Source organism: Haemaphysalis longicornis, unplaced genomic scaffold (genome assembly GCF_048455015.1).
Source record: "Haemaphysalis longicornis isolate Haplotype H1 unplaced genomic scaffold, Haemaphysalis longicornis Haplotype H1 scaffold_4, whole genome shotgun sequence".
NCBI lineage: Eukaryota > Metazoa > Arthropoda > Arachnida > Ixodida > Ixodidae > Haemaphysalis > Haemaphysalis longicornis.
This window is the reverse complement of record NW_027526361.1, coordinates 6,374,488-6,392,216: the sequence shown is the minus strand read 5'-3', so window position 1 is coordinate 6,392,216 and position 17,729 is coordinate 6,374,488. Positions and strand designations below refer to the sequence as shown.

General features: G+C 46.1%; 1 protein-coding gene and 1 long non-coding RNA gene across 5 annotated transcripts in view; one reads left to right on the top strand and one right to left on the bottom strand.

Annotated features, from left to right (window-relative positions):
- The window catches only part of LOC144178176 (uncharacterized), a 29,142-nt gene that overhangs the window by 1,075 nt on the left and 10,338 nt on the right, over window positions 1-17,729 (top strand). The window contains exons 2-3 of one of the 2 annotated variants that reach the window (XR_013323963.1): window positions 3,853-3,907; window positions 4,645-4,720. This is a non-coding gene — a long non-coding RNA (uncharacterized LOC144178176). Of the gene's footprint in view, window positions 1-3,735; window positions 3,908-4,644; window positions 4,721-17,729 lie in introns of those variants that run through there. The other variant, XR_013323962.1, reaches the window with a different exon arrangement.
- On the bottom strand, window positions 1,539-16,932 carry Fech (ferrochelatase, mitochondrial). 3 transcript variants are annotated; one of them, XM_077705794.1, is made up of 11 exons: window positions 16,782-16,932; window positions 16,662-16,703; window positions 15,436-15,558; window positions 14,611-14,759; window positions 11,261-11,333; window positions 10,219-10,387; window positions 9,215-9,313; window positions 8,579-8,686; window positions 7,777-7,941; window positions 4,655-4,714; window positions 1,539-1,953 (listed from the first exon to the last, which is right to left on the bottom strand). In XM_077705794.1, exons 1-11 carry the CDS (start codon window positions 16,835-16,837, stop codon window positions 1,822-1,824), a joined length of 1,176 nt encoding a protein of 391 aa, XP_077561920.1. In that variant the 5' UTR covers window positions 16,838-16,932; the 3' UTR covers window positions 1,539-1,821. The 3 variants fall into 3 exon arrangements, with proteins under 3 accessions (XP_077561920.1, XP_077561922.1, XP_077561921.1); XM_077705795.1 differs by having other exon boundaries at window positions 1,812-1,953; window positions 4,655-4,778; XM_077705796.1 differs by lacking the exon at window positions 15,436-15,558.

Sequence of the window (17,729 nt, the reverse complement as noted above, 5' to 3'; positions counted from 1 at the left end):
ACTTGTTTGCCCTTACTAAACAGCTCAGACGGCAGAGTTCGTGGTTCGCGCTGCTTTTTGAAGTGTTTTCAGTCGTATTGGATGCAAACTGACAGGTCATAGCCCCAGGATCACAAGGGGAAAGGGTGTCATGGCAGAGTTATAAAAGATGCTCCTAAGGCTGAAGTGTGTCATATTTCTTAAGGTTTTAATGCATGAGCATTAGTCACACATTAGTTGGCTGAAAAAAAAAAAAAAACGCTGTCCTTAGATGCGACAGTCTATGAAATTGCAATTGGTTGCACGTAACCCAAAACCCCTCATCAAAATTCCACATTGGCTGTGACAGCCCAACGTACCCAGCCGGGTGGATTGGCCAGGGACAATGACAGCAGCGGCCACCAGAAGCTCACAGCCGAATCAACTATTCTCGCGTGGTCCTGACGTTGGTGCTGACATTATGATGCCATTACACTTTGAGGTCCAACATCATCAACCAGTACTACAGCTGGGCTCAACATTTGGATTAGCCAATTATGGCTGTATCTATGCCTAACAGCGGGTGCCCAGTCAGGTGGATTGGCCAGTGCCAACCAGAAGCTCGTGTCCGGTTCTCCGACGTCGCCAACTCACGCGAGCACTCACCCGAGGGAATGGACCAGTGACGATGACGTCAACTGCCCGGAGGAGCTCACGGCCAATTTGCCCATTGCTGCTGGCAGTGCCGTCAACACACTGACCCACACACGCTTTCACAACTCATTGAGAAGTGATGCTCTCGCACATCACCGGAGAAAGCTGAAGTGCCCCATTACTTTTTGATGGAACCTCTAGAAGGCAACCTTCAAATGAGGCCCTGAAGAGCTTACCAATGTTTCGAATCTGTGATGGAATTAAGTGGAATTAGAATTTTGGTGGCATGATGGGCTTCAGTATAGCATACTGTGCGATTGCCTAAGGTGGTATTTAGAATAGTGGTGATAGGTTCTGCAAGCAAGATTGAATAATGATTGCATCGAAGGAGAAGTAAGGAAGGAAATAGAGCATTACGTTGCTTAAAAAAGTTGTGGGATATGTTGTGCAAGCACAACTCCTCTCTGCAAGATGTCACCCATATACGAGGCCATGCATTCAATACCACCTTGTCATCATAATGTTGGCTTTATGTTTGCTATAATTATGCAAAAACTTTGTTGGATATTTTTTAACATGCCAAAGCTACACATTGCATGGGCTGCAGGCTGCGAGATGCTGATTGGGGATTTTAGATACCGTGGCAGGTTGTTTCAGTGAACTAAAAGCGTGTACATGCCATTAGAAGCAGGAGTGGAATTGGGCCTCTCTCCATGTGCTCTGTAGCACAATGCCTTAGCCTCTGAGCCACTGCAGTGGGTTGCAGTGAGCTTATCATGTTTTGGTAGCACAATGTGAACTTACCTCCCTCGGGGTGACCAGTGCAAGGTGGGCCCCTCGATGCTAGCAACTTACTTGAAAGTGGTTGGGAAGATGAAGGAAACGCAATGTCCGCAACGAAACACTGAAAGCAACTCACCCAGAAGTATTCAAAACTAAGCATATTTATTTAAGTTTTCTTCATTTCGTTGAAGTATCAGTGTTGGGCCCGTTGAAGCACTCTCGTTCTGCTGGCTTAACACTTTCCAACATTCCAACCTTTCGTAACGTGATATTACTACGCACTTCTGCAGTGAGCGAACAGAGGGCCGCCACAGCTGATGCTTGTCCTAATATTGTCCTCCAGTGCCCTCCTTTGTTTGGCTGTTTTGAGAGGGAGGACTAGCCACGTGCAGCGACCAGGCCATCACGTGCACAGAGACTGACTGGTCAGGGAAGTGACTGCACCCACTTTCGCATCTGCCTGCAGGTGTCGCTGGTGCACATGGGACATGGCAGGAGGAGCTGCGGAGAGCATTTCAGCCCAAGCCTCAGGTGCTCGCAGACTAGGTCAGCCAAGCCCTAGGGGGAGAGAGAGAGCTTCTATAGTGCAGAAGACTTGTGGGAATCACACACACACAGAGCACGTACTACAGTCATGTCTCGTTAACATGGACACCCCGCAATATGGACGAAAATTTTATTGACCGGTCTCCCGCCATGCAATTCTGCCCCGTTAACATAGAAACCCGCAGTCCGGACTATGGACGGCTATTTTGGGGACGAAATGCGTAAATACAGGCACTTCTGTCTCGTTAGTATGGACACGGGTCCACAAAGCAAAAAATAGAAAAAATGACTGCTGACCACCGAGGCCCCAGCGCGTACCAGGAATTTACTTCTTGCCGGAGCATACAAAGCCAAAGCATGCATTGATCTCGGAACTTTCTTCATTCGAGTACCATCTAATTAGATCGAGAACATTCGTGATCAGCGAACAACACGCTAGGGTAGTAATGACAAGGTGACACCCTTTCTCCGTAAAACCAGATTGCCCAGCGCGGCATACGCCGGAAAGAGCAAATCCAGAGGCTCAGGACGATAATACTAGTTCGTGCCAATATTCCCTGCGCATAACAGGCAAGGCTTCTGTGGTCAGTTCGGTGGAGGCTATGGCTGTTAAGCGTAAACGGACCGAGCTTTCCATTATGTTTCTTTAAACAATTATTCCTGAAACGAGCTTTTATTAAATGAATATTCCTTAATGTTTGTGTTTTTGACCGTGATTTGTTATTATGGACGACACATTATGGACGATTTTTCCGGAGAACAGAGGCGTCCATATAAACGAGACATGACGGTATTATAATGGAAGCCAGCATGGCTGAAGTGGAAACTAGCTGCACCTATATTGAAAATTTAGGGGAAGTAAAAGGGCATTAAGCTAGTTTGAGCTCCTCCCCACCCCCCATATTATTTATTTTTAGCCTTCCCTTCTTTCCCTCCACTTTTTCTGAAAAGAACAGCACAGAATGAGCTATCAGATAGTTGGCTAGAAAGCATGGCTTGTTCGAAAATGCACATTGACTGTGTATTACGCAAATTTCTGGGGAGGCAAAGTTGTCCACATGCATGTATAGAGAGGTACTATTGAAAGACACAATTTGTATCTGGTTTTGTATGCCTTGTTACAGGAGCCCTGAACCTAATTCAGTGTGGCACCTTGTGCAGCAAAGAAGGGGCTTGTAGCATATGCGTTGTCCTTGTTAGCTTGTACAGGTGGCTGTATTAAGGAAAAACGACGGCCTGCTTACCGAGAGCAGGCTGCCAAAGAGTGCGACACTTATTGTTCAGGGAAAGCTTGTTAATTTGAACTTCACTACAAATGTATGGATAATTCAAACTGTACAATTTGTTCCAGCCAAGTCTCTATAGATGCCTATGTATTGAAAAGCCCGTTAATTCGATGTGAGTGGCCTTTGCCACGGATAATTCGAACTACGCATGACCGCGCCGGCAGCTTAGGGCCTGGTGCATAACCGCAGAAGCGAGCCCGCTGCCTTAACACGAGGCTGTGGTGCCTCCAGAAAAGAAAGGGAAGCTAAATGGGGTAAAAGAAATCTAAAACCCCCATAGCGGACGTTTTTAAGGAGTTTTTTTGTGGGGACCCACCGCAGTGGCTCAGTGGCTAAGGTGTTGTGCTGCTGAGCATGAAAATGCGGGTTTGATTCCCAGCTGCGGCGGCCGCTTTCCTGATGGAGGCGAAAAGCAAAAACGCCCATGTGCACGAGATTTCGGCGCACGTTAAAGGTCCCCAGGTGGTCAAAATTAATCCGGAGCCCTCCACAACGGCGCGCCTCATCGCCTGTGTAGCGTCGGCGCGTAAAACCTCACAATGAATCAATCAAGTTTCTTCGTGGAGTACTAGGATGTGGACACGAGTGGGTGTGGTCCGTGCTGACGGATAGCACCATTTCCAAGGTCGACCACGAACGAGGAGGTGGCGGTCAAAGCACCAGTGTGGCCGTTGCCCAGAGTAAGTAATGATTGGATGGAATGCCACCCGTCTCTTCTTCAGTTTTGGAGTTGGCGAAAAGGAGGCCTTGCGCTGCAGCCTCTTTCAAGCGTTCAATGGCTAACATGCACTACTGCTCCGCAATCGCATTGTACGGCTTTTGTGCTCCACTTTCGATAGTTCCAACTTTCATTAATTTGAATTGAGGTGGTATCCCCTTGCAGTTCGAATTAACGAGCTCTTACAGTCGCATAATGTGAATTACGAGTGTACTTTTCAACTTGTGTACCTATTTGAAACGTTATAAGAAGGCAACTGCTTACAGCTCATGTATCAGATAGTACGCTGTTTTTCCTCGTTCCTTTTATTCAGTGACGTTCAACCTACATTTTGCATTAAACAGTAGTTTCGGTTTCTGATGCTGCATGTGGCAAAATTTTGCAGCTGATAGTATGTGCGTGCCAGTCAAAATTAACGAATTTTCCTGTTCTCAGTAGTGCTGACATCAAACATTTGTGTCAGAACTGAAACATTTTGTTAATTTTATAAATTTACCCTACCTATAAATTTTTACCCTACTTTTTATTTACAGCAAATGGTTCACTGTAACAGTTGTTAATGCAGGCCTCGCTGTACACAGTAGCAGCTCTGTAATGTGTCTCTCTAGATTATGTGGCACGGTAGTGCTAGCCATCACCACTCTGCTGTGCTCTGGTAACAAGAATGCATCATGGCGTCTTCTTTGCACCATGATGCAGCAGGACTTGCCTGGACAAAGACGGGGTGGTTGTTCAGGGCCGGAGCACGAACAAAATTCAGGATTCCAATCTGCAGGTAAGCAGCACGTTCTTGATTGATGCTCTCGTATCGTATTGCACGACAAGGAAGATGACTGGAAGAGGCCCTCATGTGGTGATTTTCATGCACGTTTGCACTTGAACATTCACTGATAGTGCAGGTTCGCATCTGTCCAGAATTGTAGACTACACATTGTACAGTGTGGTGAAGCACAGATCTAAACCTGTATTGTGGTAGGGACCATAGGGCTGAGGGCACACTTTGTACAGAAAGGCAGCACTATCATGACATGTTATTTAGAGCAAGAGAGGATTGCCAGCACCTGATGTTAGATTTGCAACTGGACCAGGTAAATATACGCAGGCAAGGTACATAAAAAAGCAGGTCATATTTCAAGTGTGACAAAAAAACAGAATTCCACAACTTCACTGCAGTGCAACCCTGCAAGACAGTTCTACAGTTGTAATAGGAAATACTGCCAACAAATTTAGCTTTATTTTTCACTCTTTACCGCGTCGCACAGCCTGCTGAAGTCCAGTGGCAAACAGAAAAACGCAAACCACGAGAACGTCTGTTGAAATGCATCACTGCCATCTGGCAGGTGGGCACATCAAGCAGAAGGGAATGCGCGAGCCTGCTTGCACGCACGCAGGGAATGCCCGAAGCCCTGCACTGAACAGCAGAAACCTCCTTTGCTACGTCACGATGCTGAGAGCGACACGATGTGGGTCGATGGCGATGCTAAATGGCTCGGTGCTGGCCCATAGCAACACAAAACGACATGATGCCGTTACAATGTGTCTGCCGAAGGGCTTCGTAGCTGTCGTTGTGTGCCTTCTACGTTATTGCTTGGGGTTCTTCTTTAGTTGATGGTGTCATGGCCTGTTTATTTTTTCAAGCCACTGTGCTCTCTGCAGTCGCACTATACCGTTCAAAAACATTGAGCTCCCAGCTGACAATATCTGACATCTCTCACATGCGCGTGCACACAAATGCAGACGGAGAGAAAGGTCATCGCAATAAGCACAGCCTAGGTGCAGCTCAAGTGCTGGGGAGGAGGAAAAGAGAACAACAGAAGAAAAAAAGGAATACTAAATCGATGTGGCACGAAGTGGCTCCGGAAGCAAAGGTGCTGCTCCGCAGGCAGGAAAGTCTGGAAAATCTTCAAACAGATTGCAAACTGGACAGAGAGAGAAGGCAATCACCCAAGGAAACTTGAAACACTGGAAGGGCCTCTAATGATCACAGTGCTGTTCATTTTATAATGAATTCAAAATCGAACATGTTCAGAGTAGTTCAAAAATGTGTTCGCTTCACAAGGGTGAAGAAACGGCAGGAGGCAACAAAGAGGAGGAGTGTGAATTTAAAGCTTCAAGTATTTTGTACAAAGCAGTACCCTGGCTTTTGCGTAATCTGTGCATTAGCTTGCTGTCTCTGCATACCTTGTGTTCTGCTGTACAACGTAGCTGCTTTCCTTTTGATTTCTTTAAGCACAAAGTGAACACAGACAAGTTGTACAGTAGAAGGTATTGATGCAAGACAAAGCGCTACTATGAACTGGCTTATTAGCAGCTCGAAACATTGATACTACACGGGATTTTGATGAATTGATCTCTCCCATTATCAGAGCTGTCACAGGTGTGCTGGTGCCCCATTTAGTAAAACTGCGTCTGTCAGTGCGAAGCCAAGGTCACAGAGCAAAAGATTGCCATGCAAGCAAGAAAGAGCATTGCTAGGCAATGCCCTTTGGATGAGTGTTCTCGGTGCACCACATGCGGCCAATCCTCACTCCGCTGCTGCCACTACTTGGGAACTACCCAAGCTGACTGGATCAATGGGCGTGCTAAGAACATTGGCTGCTGTATGTGCCAATGGGGAGCGTGGTAGCTGCACAGAATGCACACAGGACGACTGGCTGGAGAGGACTTCAGTGTATATGCAGCCAGGTTCCGGCTTATGTAGCTTTGTCTCCTCTTGTTTGCGCAGTAGGTCAGTTCTGTCGCCATTTTTGTCTCGCAGTGTTTTCAGAAAGTGGATGTGCCAACTGCTTTGACCGATATCGATACTGAGTGTCGCGCTCATTTAGATAAACAAGAGCACGAGAAACGCCATGCTCAACACACGTTCGTTGACTGTGATGTGGTGGCTAAACTAAATTGTTTTAAATTACAAAGAAAGTGACAATAACCAAGTGGTGCACCCTCCCACTCGAGCACTACCATGCACATGTACACTAGTGAAACAACTTTCAATTTTTTTTCCCTCTCTTTTGCATTGTAGAAAGCTGTGAAGGAAAATTTGACATCCACCTCAATGTAGCCTTGCAATGTAACCTTGGGGATTTCCCCTAAATCTTGTCGATTAATGGAGAGAGCTCCCACAATTTCTTGGCGTCTCCGATATCTTGCACGTACCAGTACAAAAGTGTCGTGGAATGCCGGATTGCAAGCACATCTTTTGCAATGACTACCGTCTGTTGGATGTAGATGCAACTGCACGGTAATGGTACTGGGTAGAGTAAGAAGTCCCTCTTGTGCACCTGACAACCTTTCGCATGTGTCGAACGCCACAAGAACCCTGGCCTGTTTCACCGTGCTTCTTCTCGTTCTCTTTTTCACTCATAACCTTTAATTTTCTGACTGCTGAAAAATGTTGCAGGAACGCAGTGGCATCTCGCAGTCTCTCTAACTCTGTGGGAGACATTACACCTCTAAGGAATCACTACCGGCCTTTCGTCTCTCTCGTTGGTTTCGTCTGTTAGCCTTCTTTAAGTCACATCAACTGCCGCATCGCCAGCTGCATCCACAGTGGGACAAAGGGCCCTTTCGGCAGCTTTCGCAGTGATGGAGATCGCTTTCATCGATAGTAGGAAAGAGTGCCTGCACCCCAGATAGCGTGCACAGCTCGGATTCCGTGGTTGCTGTAAAAAAATCTGTTCTGAGCTGTTACTGAAGCAGTTGATAGGAGCACCTCATCTTGTGTGTGCCGCCTATGTTTACTTAGCACTGGTGCTGCCCGTAGAAGGGAGCAGCAGCAGGTTACCGGCACGGGCTGTCGCCAATCGGTGCTGCCCTGTGTGTAGATGTACCGACCTTGGGCGCCAGCTCCTGTCCCAATTCAATGTCCATCTCGTGAAGCGTCTCCACGTGTTCATTCACAAAGCTGACTGGCACAAGCATGACATGCCGGTGGCCTTCCTTCGCCAAGGCTCGCATCGTGTCCTCAGTCTCGGGTTTGAGCCAGGGGAGGCGCCCAACCTGCAACAAACAACGTTGCACTATATACATAGCGCACACTGCCATTGACTTCTTTTTACACTTTGCCACCTGAACCTCAGAGCTGAGCACATAGAGAAACAGCAAGTTTGCAAACAAAGGGGGATATGTACAGAAAGAATGCATGAGCGCCAAGGAGCGCCGGCATCAAAAAGTGCTTCACACTCGTGTGTTTGGGCCTAGGAGACAGTCTTGTTCGTGGAACACAAATGAACAGCCGTATTCGAGGTTCTTAATGGTTTCGGTTGGACAGAAACGGAAAATGAAGATACCCATCCATCTCCCAATGAGCACAAGGTGTGCTGGCTGAAACACTCGCAAGTGCGCACGCTGACTTGTGTTCCATGTTGCTTGCATTGGCCAATAACACAACTGGCTATGATAACTGATCACCACTGTCCCCATTCTCAATCACACCTTAGGGTAAGGAACCGCATGATGTGCAGCACAAGGCTGCAATCACATAGTTTTAACAAAACTAAACTGCATTTAGCACATCAAAAGATGTGGAGCATTATAGATCTGTCTTGATTTGTACAAGAGGTGATTAAGGAGCGAAGCGAGGAGAATGGGAAAAAATGAATTGCGGAGATTTCGACAAATGTTGCGCGAGACCTGCCTTGGACTGCCACACCAGGCGGTAAGGGTGGCTGTTGTCGAGCTTGTTCATTATGCTGACCACGGTGGCAGCCACTTCAGCTGGGTAGGTGTCTCCTCTGTCCACAACCTGGCGAGAAAGAGAAAAAACATGCACGGCAGAGCTTGTACAGAAGCACCTCAAATGCTGCATTGCCAAACAGTGGCAATATTTTCTTAGAGATCAGTAACATTAAATGTTGCAGGACCTGTGGGGGTGTTACATCTCATTCTTGGCAGCAGGTCACTAGGTGTGTTTTTTGCTGGCAGAGTAGAAGGCTACAGACTTAGATCACCCTGGCAGCCTTCAACATGCCTGGAATCTCAGAACAAAGACTGCTTGACCACAGCTGACATGCAATTCATTTGGAATATATACAGTGCAAATCTCTTCACATTGGACTAGTACTATGGAACCACAAGTTCGAGTAAAGCAGTGTTCAAGTTTTAATTAAGGAGGCATTTGACATGTGCACAGCTGTGACAGAACGTTGACGCCATTTCAAGTGAATGTTCCAGCAGTTCGAATTAAGCGAGTTTTAATCATTGGGATTCTAATGTAGCATTATTTAGTGGCATTTGCTATGCACTGACGCCACCAGAACATTTTGTGACTTGCCTTCATGGGGAGAGAGTGAGCAGAAAATAAAAGAACAACTTGTTGTCGCACATCCTCTGGGAACCTTTTCAGCTGTTCTTTTATGATGTCTGCATACGCCTAGGAGGAAAGTATAAAAAGAGTTGACAACAGTAAGTTGAGCTAACCTTGAGCCACTTCTCTGGTTTCACAAGAGTGGGACACTCTTTTCCTCAAGCCGAAATTCACAATGTTCTACTATGTGTGCATGCAGGAATGAGCGAACAACATTTTCACGATACAGTTAAACCTCCATTTAAAGGGATCCTGCAACACTTTTGTCGACTTTTTTCGAAATCTTAAATGCTTTCAGAATGCCGTCAACAAATGCATCCAGTAACCCAGCCAAACATTACTGCTCTATGCCTATCAGATAACTTGGAAAATTTCTCAGAAGATTTTTCTCTCTTTCCTGGTGTTGGCATTCTTCGAGCACTCGAGTTACGTATTTAGAGCGATGTAGTGGCTATTGGCTGGCTTTCTTTCAGCTGCAGCAGTAAACACATCGCCACAAAAGCAAAGCAGATACGGAAGGTGAAACTGATGCAACAAGCACATCACGCAGTGCCGCTTTGTGCCAACGACAACTAGAGCTTTCACGGCACTTCCAGACCGTTTGTCCGAAGTGTTGCAGAGTCCCTTTGATAAGGTTACCAGGTGCGGCAAATTATTTCGTTGAACCCGAAACTTTGTACAACCGCCACAGGACCGAGCCTATGGGCAACCAGCAGGGGGTGGGTGTCTGAATTTTTTTTGTTAATTCGAGAACTTTGTAAAATTGGGTTTTGTGAAATTGAGGGCCGACTGTGCTGGCCACAGGTATATACAGTGAGAAGTCGTCGTGAGAGCCTGAGGCTATGTGATAAGTGCGTCGAGTTTGTTGAAATAGCTGCCCGTGTACAAATCCACTCCCAGCAACTTTGTGGCAGTAGAGCTTGACTGGTGCCCCTAAGGGGTGTGTAGAAGTGAGTGGCATCAAACAGAACCTGAGTTATGGCACTATGAAGTGGCCACCGGTCAATGAAGATCCACTTTGCCGTGCTGGGCAGCTGGTGGCTGGTGTAGAAGCGGCACATGGCATTGAGGTTGCTGCCGGTGGTGCAGCAGCTGTAGTGCGGGTACTGGGAGAAGACCACCACTTGTCTGATGCCTTCTCTGGAATGTGGGGCACATGGAACACATGTGGAGCAAAGTGGGTCAACCCATCTTGTGCCCTATTCACACTGAAACACCAGAAGTATTCGGTCGATGATTTCACGTGAAGGAAAGGGGCCGCAACTGTTGGGCAACTTGTGGCTCCCATCAGTGAAGTTCAGAGAATCACACTTCTCGCACCGAGTTTGCAGAGGCAGATTTTGGAAAGTATCTTCTCTCTGTACAGAATAATTGCTAGCGAAACTTTTTGCCCTCCTTTTTAAAATTTTTGTTTATTTATGTGCAAGCCAAATTTTAATTGCCAGAGTGTATTACACATTGTTACGTGTGTATCGTAAAGGTTGCAGCATATGGGCACAATGACTATGTATGACTAAAGGAAGAGCGTCCACGTGCAATGACATAAGCATAACAAAATGAAACAGCGAACCAACCTAGGCACGGTATTGCTTCTGGCATGCTCTACCAGGTAATGTACTGTCATTGGCTGAAATTTACTTGTCAGTAAATTTGAGAAAAAATTAAAGCTTGTCTGATAGTAATTTCTTTCATCGAATAAAAAAAAATAATAAAAAGTGTGTACTGCATGTATGCCTGCTTGGAAAAGTGCAACAAACTCTGTCGAAAACCATGTTCTTCTTCTTTGGAGGTGGAAATTTTCTAGTATGCATTAGAAAGCTTTGAACGTGAGCAGATGTTAAGTATGGAGGCAAGTGCAGTGCAATGCTAAAATGACAGGAGTAAAACATTGGTTTTGACACTTCCAAGGGGTTAACAACTTTACTAGTACAAAAATTTTCAAGGTGCCCCTTGTGCAGTAAAAAAATATGGTTACAAATTTCGATTGTTACTTTGCAATCAATGGTGAATTACCTTTCAATCTCCTGTAACGCATCCTCGATCAATGGTTTGGAGTAACGGAAACCAATAAAGTGCTTGTGAGGGCCTGGGAAGTATTCAAAATAAAGTGTATGTCCCTTAATCATCTTGGTGGTTTTAGACAACTCGCTGTAGAACCTAATCACGACATGTGCAAAATTTTAACACGTTTCACGTCAGACTTCTGGCCATGTTCACAGTGATATAATACAGGTTTTTGTACGAGTAGACAGTCTCTTGTGTACAGGTTGTGACAGGTGGTCCAATTTAGTGGTGACTATTGGCAGTGAGATGTTTGAGTGGCACCCCCTTGCTCCTGACTCACGCCGCTGCCATCTGCTACACTCCGCCTGTGGGGGACAGCAGTGTCTGTGCTAGAAATTGCCCACTTTGATGCGGTAGTGCATTAGAAAGCGTATTTCCAGTAATTGAGCTATTTTGCCAGCTTGTGACACCTCTGAATAATTTCAAGCTGTATCCCGCACAAGTTCGCAACACATGAGAAGAGAGAGAACAACTTTTTTCAGAGCATCGGTTTTTTTTCTAACTTATTTGCGAGGTTCAGTGTTCAGAGCCCCTCGATAAGTATTCAAAATGCGTAGGCTTCCCTAAAGTTACTTTTGAAATACCCCCCTTATTAGGACTCATCAGGGCCACAGGCCCTAATTCTCTTTTGTTATTATCATAAAATAAAGTTTTACACCTGCTTGTCCTGAACAGTCTGATGCTACACACCAAGCAGCGGGCCCATACTCGCACATCGCACAGCAGGAAATAAAACAGCTGTCTTCTGTTTCTTTCGTCGTTGTTGGCTTCTTTCAGATTAGGGTTTTTTCTGCGCCCAACGCATTGATTTTTCTGAACTGTCACAAACGTTTTAGTAGGAGGTTTTGGGATGTTTGGGAGGCTCAAAAAGTTGGTGTGGATATTTTCTTCAGGCTGTATGGCATACATTCCCTTCTTCACAAATTGCCTTTCGTTATGGCTGCGGGCAAGAAGGTGGATATCCGCTGCGTGGGTTGTTTATTCACATGCAAATACAATGAGAAGGTTTGTGCTACGCCACCTCGAAACAGCGCAGACAACTTTGTCCAGAGTACTTGAAGGCGGCTTTTGTACCCCGAATTTCTATCAAAACCATCGTTATCATAGTGAACCGACTCTCAACCCGAATGGTTATGCCATGACTATGGTGTTGAAGACTTCATACACTCGCTAACGAACGCAATAAATAGTATACATGCCAGTTTCCACTATAACAAGAATCGACACCAAAGAATATGTCCAAGCAGCTCTTTACTGTGTTCCAACCCTTTCAGGCGTAAAAAACAAATGCTGGCCTTGTCAGGATGCCGTTCCATGAATCGAAGAAAACTACTCCTGTTCTCATGTCGTGGAATGAGGACCCCGCCCACTAACCAGCTTGATTTTACTGTTAAATATTTTCTCCCCCTCCTCTGCCTCTTGAGTGGATTATTACTATGAAGCATATCTGATTACATATTGGGAGAATATGGCTGTTGGAAATGTACCGTAAATATGCCCCCAAGTCTGAACAAACGTAACGTTACTGTAGTTTTACCGTACACGTGACTAGTGTGTGTGTGTGTGGGGGGGGGGGTGAGTGAGTGCGTGAGAGAGAGAGATGCGGCGAAAATGTGTTACGGTGGCGCATCTGCAGAAATGATGGAAACCGATTAGCACTAGCTCCTCTCCGTACTGACTTTTTATATGGGCAGAAAATCAGTAATGAAAAATCGGTGCGTCATTCCTAAGTCTCTATGATTTGGCTTACATCTACGAATATCAGAGGTTGAAACGACGATTACATCGTGGATGCAGTGGTTATGGTGCCGTGTCCTAGCTGTATACGAGCACAGGCTCCACTCTTGAGCTGACGTCATTGGCATTGTGCTCAGTTGCTAACGTTTTGCTCAGTAAGCCTCCATACTGGTTAGAAGCCTGGTGTAAAACCAGCACGCACCTATACACACAATAGGTTATTGAACTCAGCCTACATTTTTTGCTGCCCATAGTGCAGGTTCGGCATACTCTTGATCCATGACAACGTAAAATGATGTGATGCAATACTTTCGACCGTTCGGCAAGGTTTCAAAAACTGTTTTATAATCTCCTTACATATGATTACCGCAAATTGTTGTGCCTTCCGCCAAAGCCGACAGCCCCTAAGGCCTGTAGTATGTTTTCGTTTTGCATTTTTGTTGTCGGTTATTCACAGCTGGCTGTTCCCTTTGTTTGAAAGATTGTTGAACACAGAAGCTGACACCTAGCTCGGACTCTTAGCGTTCCGCACAGGACCAGCTTCGAAAGGAATGGGGCAATTTCGGCAATGTTTCTTTCGGAGCGGTATCAAAAACTATACTTGAAATCACCCCACGAGCTAGTGTATGCGATTGTAAGTCCTGCTGTGATAAAAAGTTAAAAAGTTACGCATACGCAAAATCTGATGCGGACAAGCATCAGACATCAACCGAGCGCTAAGGAACAGCAGGGAGAGTGGGCCTGAGTGAAGCAGACCACAAATGCGAGAATCCCAAAGCCGACGTCACGCAGACGCGCTTTGCAGCGCTGCCCGTGGTCGCGCTCACCGCCAATAACAAGACTGTGTTGTAATATTTTGTGAAACATAAGAATGCTATTCATTATTTTCGTCTGTCATCGTGCATATAGAATAAACTGAAGGTCCAAAGCAAGGACTCGTTCAACTAGAATTAAGTTGACAGAAATTAAAAATGATCAATCTCCAGTTACTGTCGATGTGATGGGGTTTGAATTCTTTTGGTTGTGTGTGCTACAGATGTGTGCTGCCAAGCTCTTCACCCATTTCCATTCCCCTCACCCATGAAGTTCAACAATATAAACATTTACCTCTAATTTTTTAACCTGAAGTCCAGCTAACACAATGCACTAACTTTGAAATTCCAAAAATAACTTTTGTTTTGCTTCTATGTTGCAACGAGTTTTCTGAGTGTTGCAGGATTTGGAAGGTGCAAATGTATTTACTGCATTTGCGTTTTGCTTTCTAAAAGTCTCTCAGGTTCAATATCACCAGTACTGAGCATAAAGTTTGTATATATATAACGACACAACTGTTTTTGCTATGGTGATCGATGCCAAACTGGTCCTTTTTTTTTCCCCCTTTTCATTTCTCTGCTGTGCAAAGACTTGCTTCACTTTGGAGTTTTCCCAAAACGGGAGGGGGGTTGGGGGGAGCCAGCTTTTCTTGGTTGTAAATTCTGCATGTCAGACATCGTCAACTGCAGGCAAGCTAGGATTCAAGCCGAAATTCAAAGAACAGAGTGCCAAGGATACGTGACACACACCTGTTTCAGGTGATGTCCTGTCCAGTATGTCGGTCATCAGTGCGCCTTGCAGTTCCGTCCATTCCAAAAGGCCCTTTCCCGGCGTCATTTCCTTGTACTTCTGCGCAAGTTTAGGGGCTCTTTGTTTGGCAATGAACGGGCCTAGAACGCTGGACGCATCAGTAGCACCGTTACATTAGCTACTAGATGTAAATGCATGTATATTGTACATATATATATATATATATATATATATACAGGGTGTCAAGCAGCGGCAGAGCAATGGGGAAGCACTTGCATTCACTGTTTTTCCCATTGGTTACAAAGGGATTCTACTGGGGTTTTACAGTGTGAAATCCAAATACATATATGCTACTTGAAGCAGAATAGGCACTGAAAGCGTACAGCTACACCAGTTATTTACTCATTGTTATCGCAAAGTTTGTTCACCCTATGCTTTTCAATTGAAGTACCCGAGCCGTGAATTGTCGGACCGCGGCCACGCACAGTAATCTGGGTATGGAGAGAGGGAGAAGGCGGAGAGAGTGTGGCGTCGGCGTGGCAGCAGCGGAAATAGCGGAAATGCGGGGACAGGGAGAGAGTGGCGTACCTGCATGACGCTCCTGCCACGGTCAGTTTTGTTTCATAAAAGTATGCACACCAAATGAAACCGAAATTCTTAGCTGGGTAATCTGGCACCATATGAATGGTTCGGTCCACCCATTTTTTTAAGGCTCTGTGTTCAATACACTTGGAGGAATTCGGCATACTTCTTTAAGAAACAATTAGGATCCGTGGCGTGCACCCGTACGCCCGTGGCCCGACGTAGTCTGCCCTTGTACGTACCTCTGAAAGGGGAGCGACATGATGTCCTTGTCGGTGAAAACCCTCTGCAGATAAGCTGCAACATCCTCCGTGTGGTGAGAATCGCCCATGTTGTGCATCAAGATGGCAGTTTTAGCTTGTGATCTTTGGTGGCAGAAACGATGGTAATAACACCCTGTTTAACACCTCATTAAACAGTACCGGTACGGTGTTTAACCTCACAGCATGAACCCTCAAAGGAGTAATTGACAGCATTTGTAATTACTTGGAATTGAAATCAGATATGTAAATTTTTCCAGCAAAAAATACTCTCTTTTTTTACATTCTAGTTAGTTCGAAATTTTCTGCTTCATTTTATTCGTTTAAGTAATTTCAAATGGTTAAAATAAAATAATTCAAGCATTTCAACGATTTATTTCAGCCGAAAAGTTTTCGTTGCGAAGCCGTAGATCTTCTGGACGGGGAAGAATGAGCAATGGAAACCCAAAGGGCCAAACACACATGTGCGGAGAATGACACTGGAAACCATGGAGGAAAGAAAAGCTGGAAACCCACTGGAAACCTGGCCGGCAGCAGTCAGAAACGCGCACGAAGGTTCAATTTCATGTCCGTTTTGAGCGAGCCCCGATTGGCTGCCGCAGACGGTCAGGTGCGACGCAGCCCAAGCAACGCGAGGCGTGCGCTCCTGCGCACCTCATTGGTCAGAAGCCTCGTAAGTGCACTAATGTCACGACTGAAACGGACGATGGACTCTCGATTCCGCGCCCTGACTATGATGGGTGCGGAACCATAGCCTGGCTTTTAAAGAGGGAAGAAAAAAAAAACTCACGGGAACGCGCCGCTCTCTGCACCTGTGATTGGCCCTTCGAAGGCGTGGCGCAAAACCTCGGCCGGCGGACGCACGCAACAGCGCGACGCTCGAATAATACGCTCCAGCAGCCGGGAGTTTGAATTTGGCGCGTTTTCTGTGAATCGTAAAATGTGTTATAAGGATTTCGGAGAAATCGTAGCGTTCATCGTTCCTGTGCACAATTTCCTTGAACTTCCCTCGAAGTTTTCCTTGAACTTTTCCGGACAGTCATATCACCTCAACAGTTCGAGCAAACTTTTTCCTTGCGGAAAACGCTAGGCGAATATCCCAACTGAATATAGTCATATAGTTTTTGAGTTTTCGCAGCCAGATAAATTTACCACATGCTATATATAGCCGAATATGTTTTTTCAGCTTCTTTTATTAATATACTTACGCTTGTGAATGTAAACTGGAGGGCAGAAGATTGCCGAGGCCCCTGCATTTAAACAACAACAAAAAAAGGAGCAATTCGTTTTATCCCTGGATGTCGGTAACGCGAATAATTCCACCTCACCTGAGCTTCGCGCCATGGGGATACACCCGGAGCGGTAGGTAACTGAGAGGTAGCATTTCGCGTGCACGGAAAGAATCTTCGAAACAATACCGATAACAGCCAGCTTCGGGGAGCCTTCGCCGATGTACGCCCCTCCAACAAACGTCGCCGCGACCACATTTACTTGAACCGATTGCATTCCGCAATGCTCTTAAAAATCGCATTGCAAGTTTTCTCGAAGATATTTTTTTGTATAAGTAAAAAAAAAAGGCGAAAAGTGAAATCAAATGGTAAGAATTCGACGCTGCAGCCGCGCTTGCGTGGTACGTTCACAAGCAGGAAAAAAAAAAAAAAAACAAATTGAGAATGTAAGCAAGCACCGTGGCTGGGCTGCGTGTTTGTTTCAGCTGTTTCCTAAACGTCTTTCGACAGGACTTTCCCGGCCGTTGCCAGCAATATGGTAGCAAAAAAGAGAAAACGAATCGGCCGTTTCACTTGCCCAAAAGCGCCCTTCGTGGAGCTTTAACTTTGCGCATGCATGTTGATTAGACAAAAGGGCATGCCAGGGGCGACGTGTTTCCTGGAGCAGACGCCGTTGTCAACGCCCTTCTTGGCACCGACTGCGCCTCCCTCTCTCGCGCGTGCTTCGACCATTGCGAAAGCGCGCCCACGTGCACACGTGCGGGTTACCAGCCCAGCGTGAGCCGAGCGCGCCCGTGGCGCAACCTCCGCAGCCAGCGGATTCATCCAGCTACCTCTGTTGGCACCCCGCATCATAGAGAAAGAAATACTTCTCTATCGCCGTATCACGACGTAAAAGCTTCTGCTTGAAATGGAGGCGACGCTGTAGGTCGGAGCTCAGCGCGCTGTAGGCCCGCTGCACGCGCCGGGGTCGTAAGCTACGGGTCAGCTAAGCGATCAGCTCTGGTTAGCGGAATACTCGCTTCTTAATTACGTGTGATACAAGCG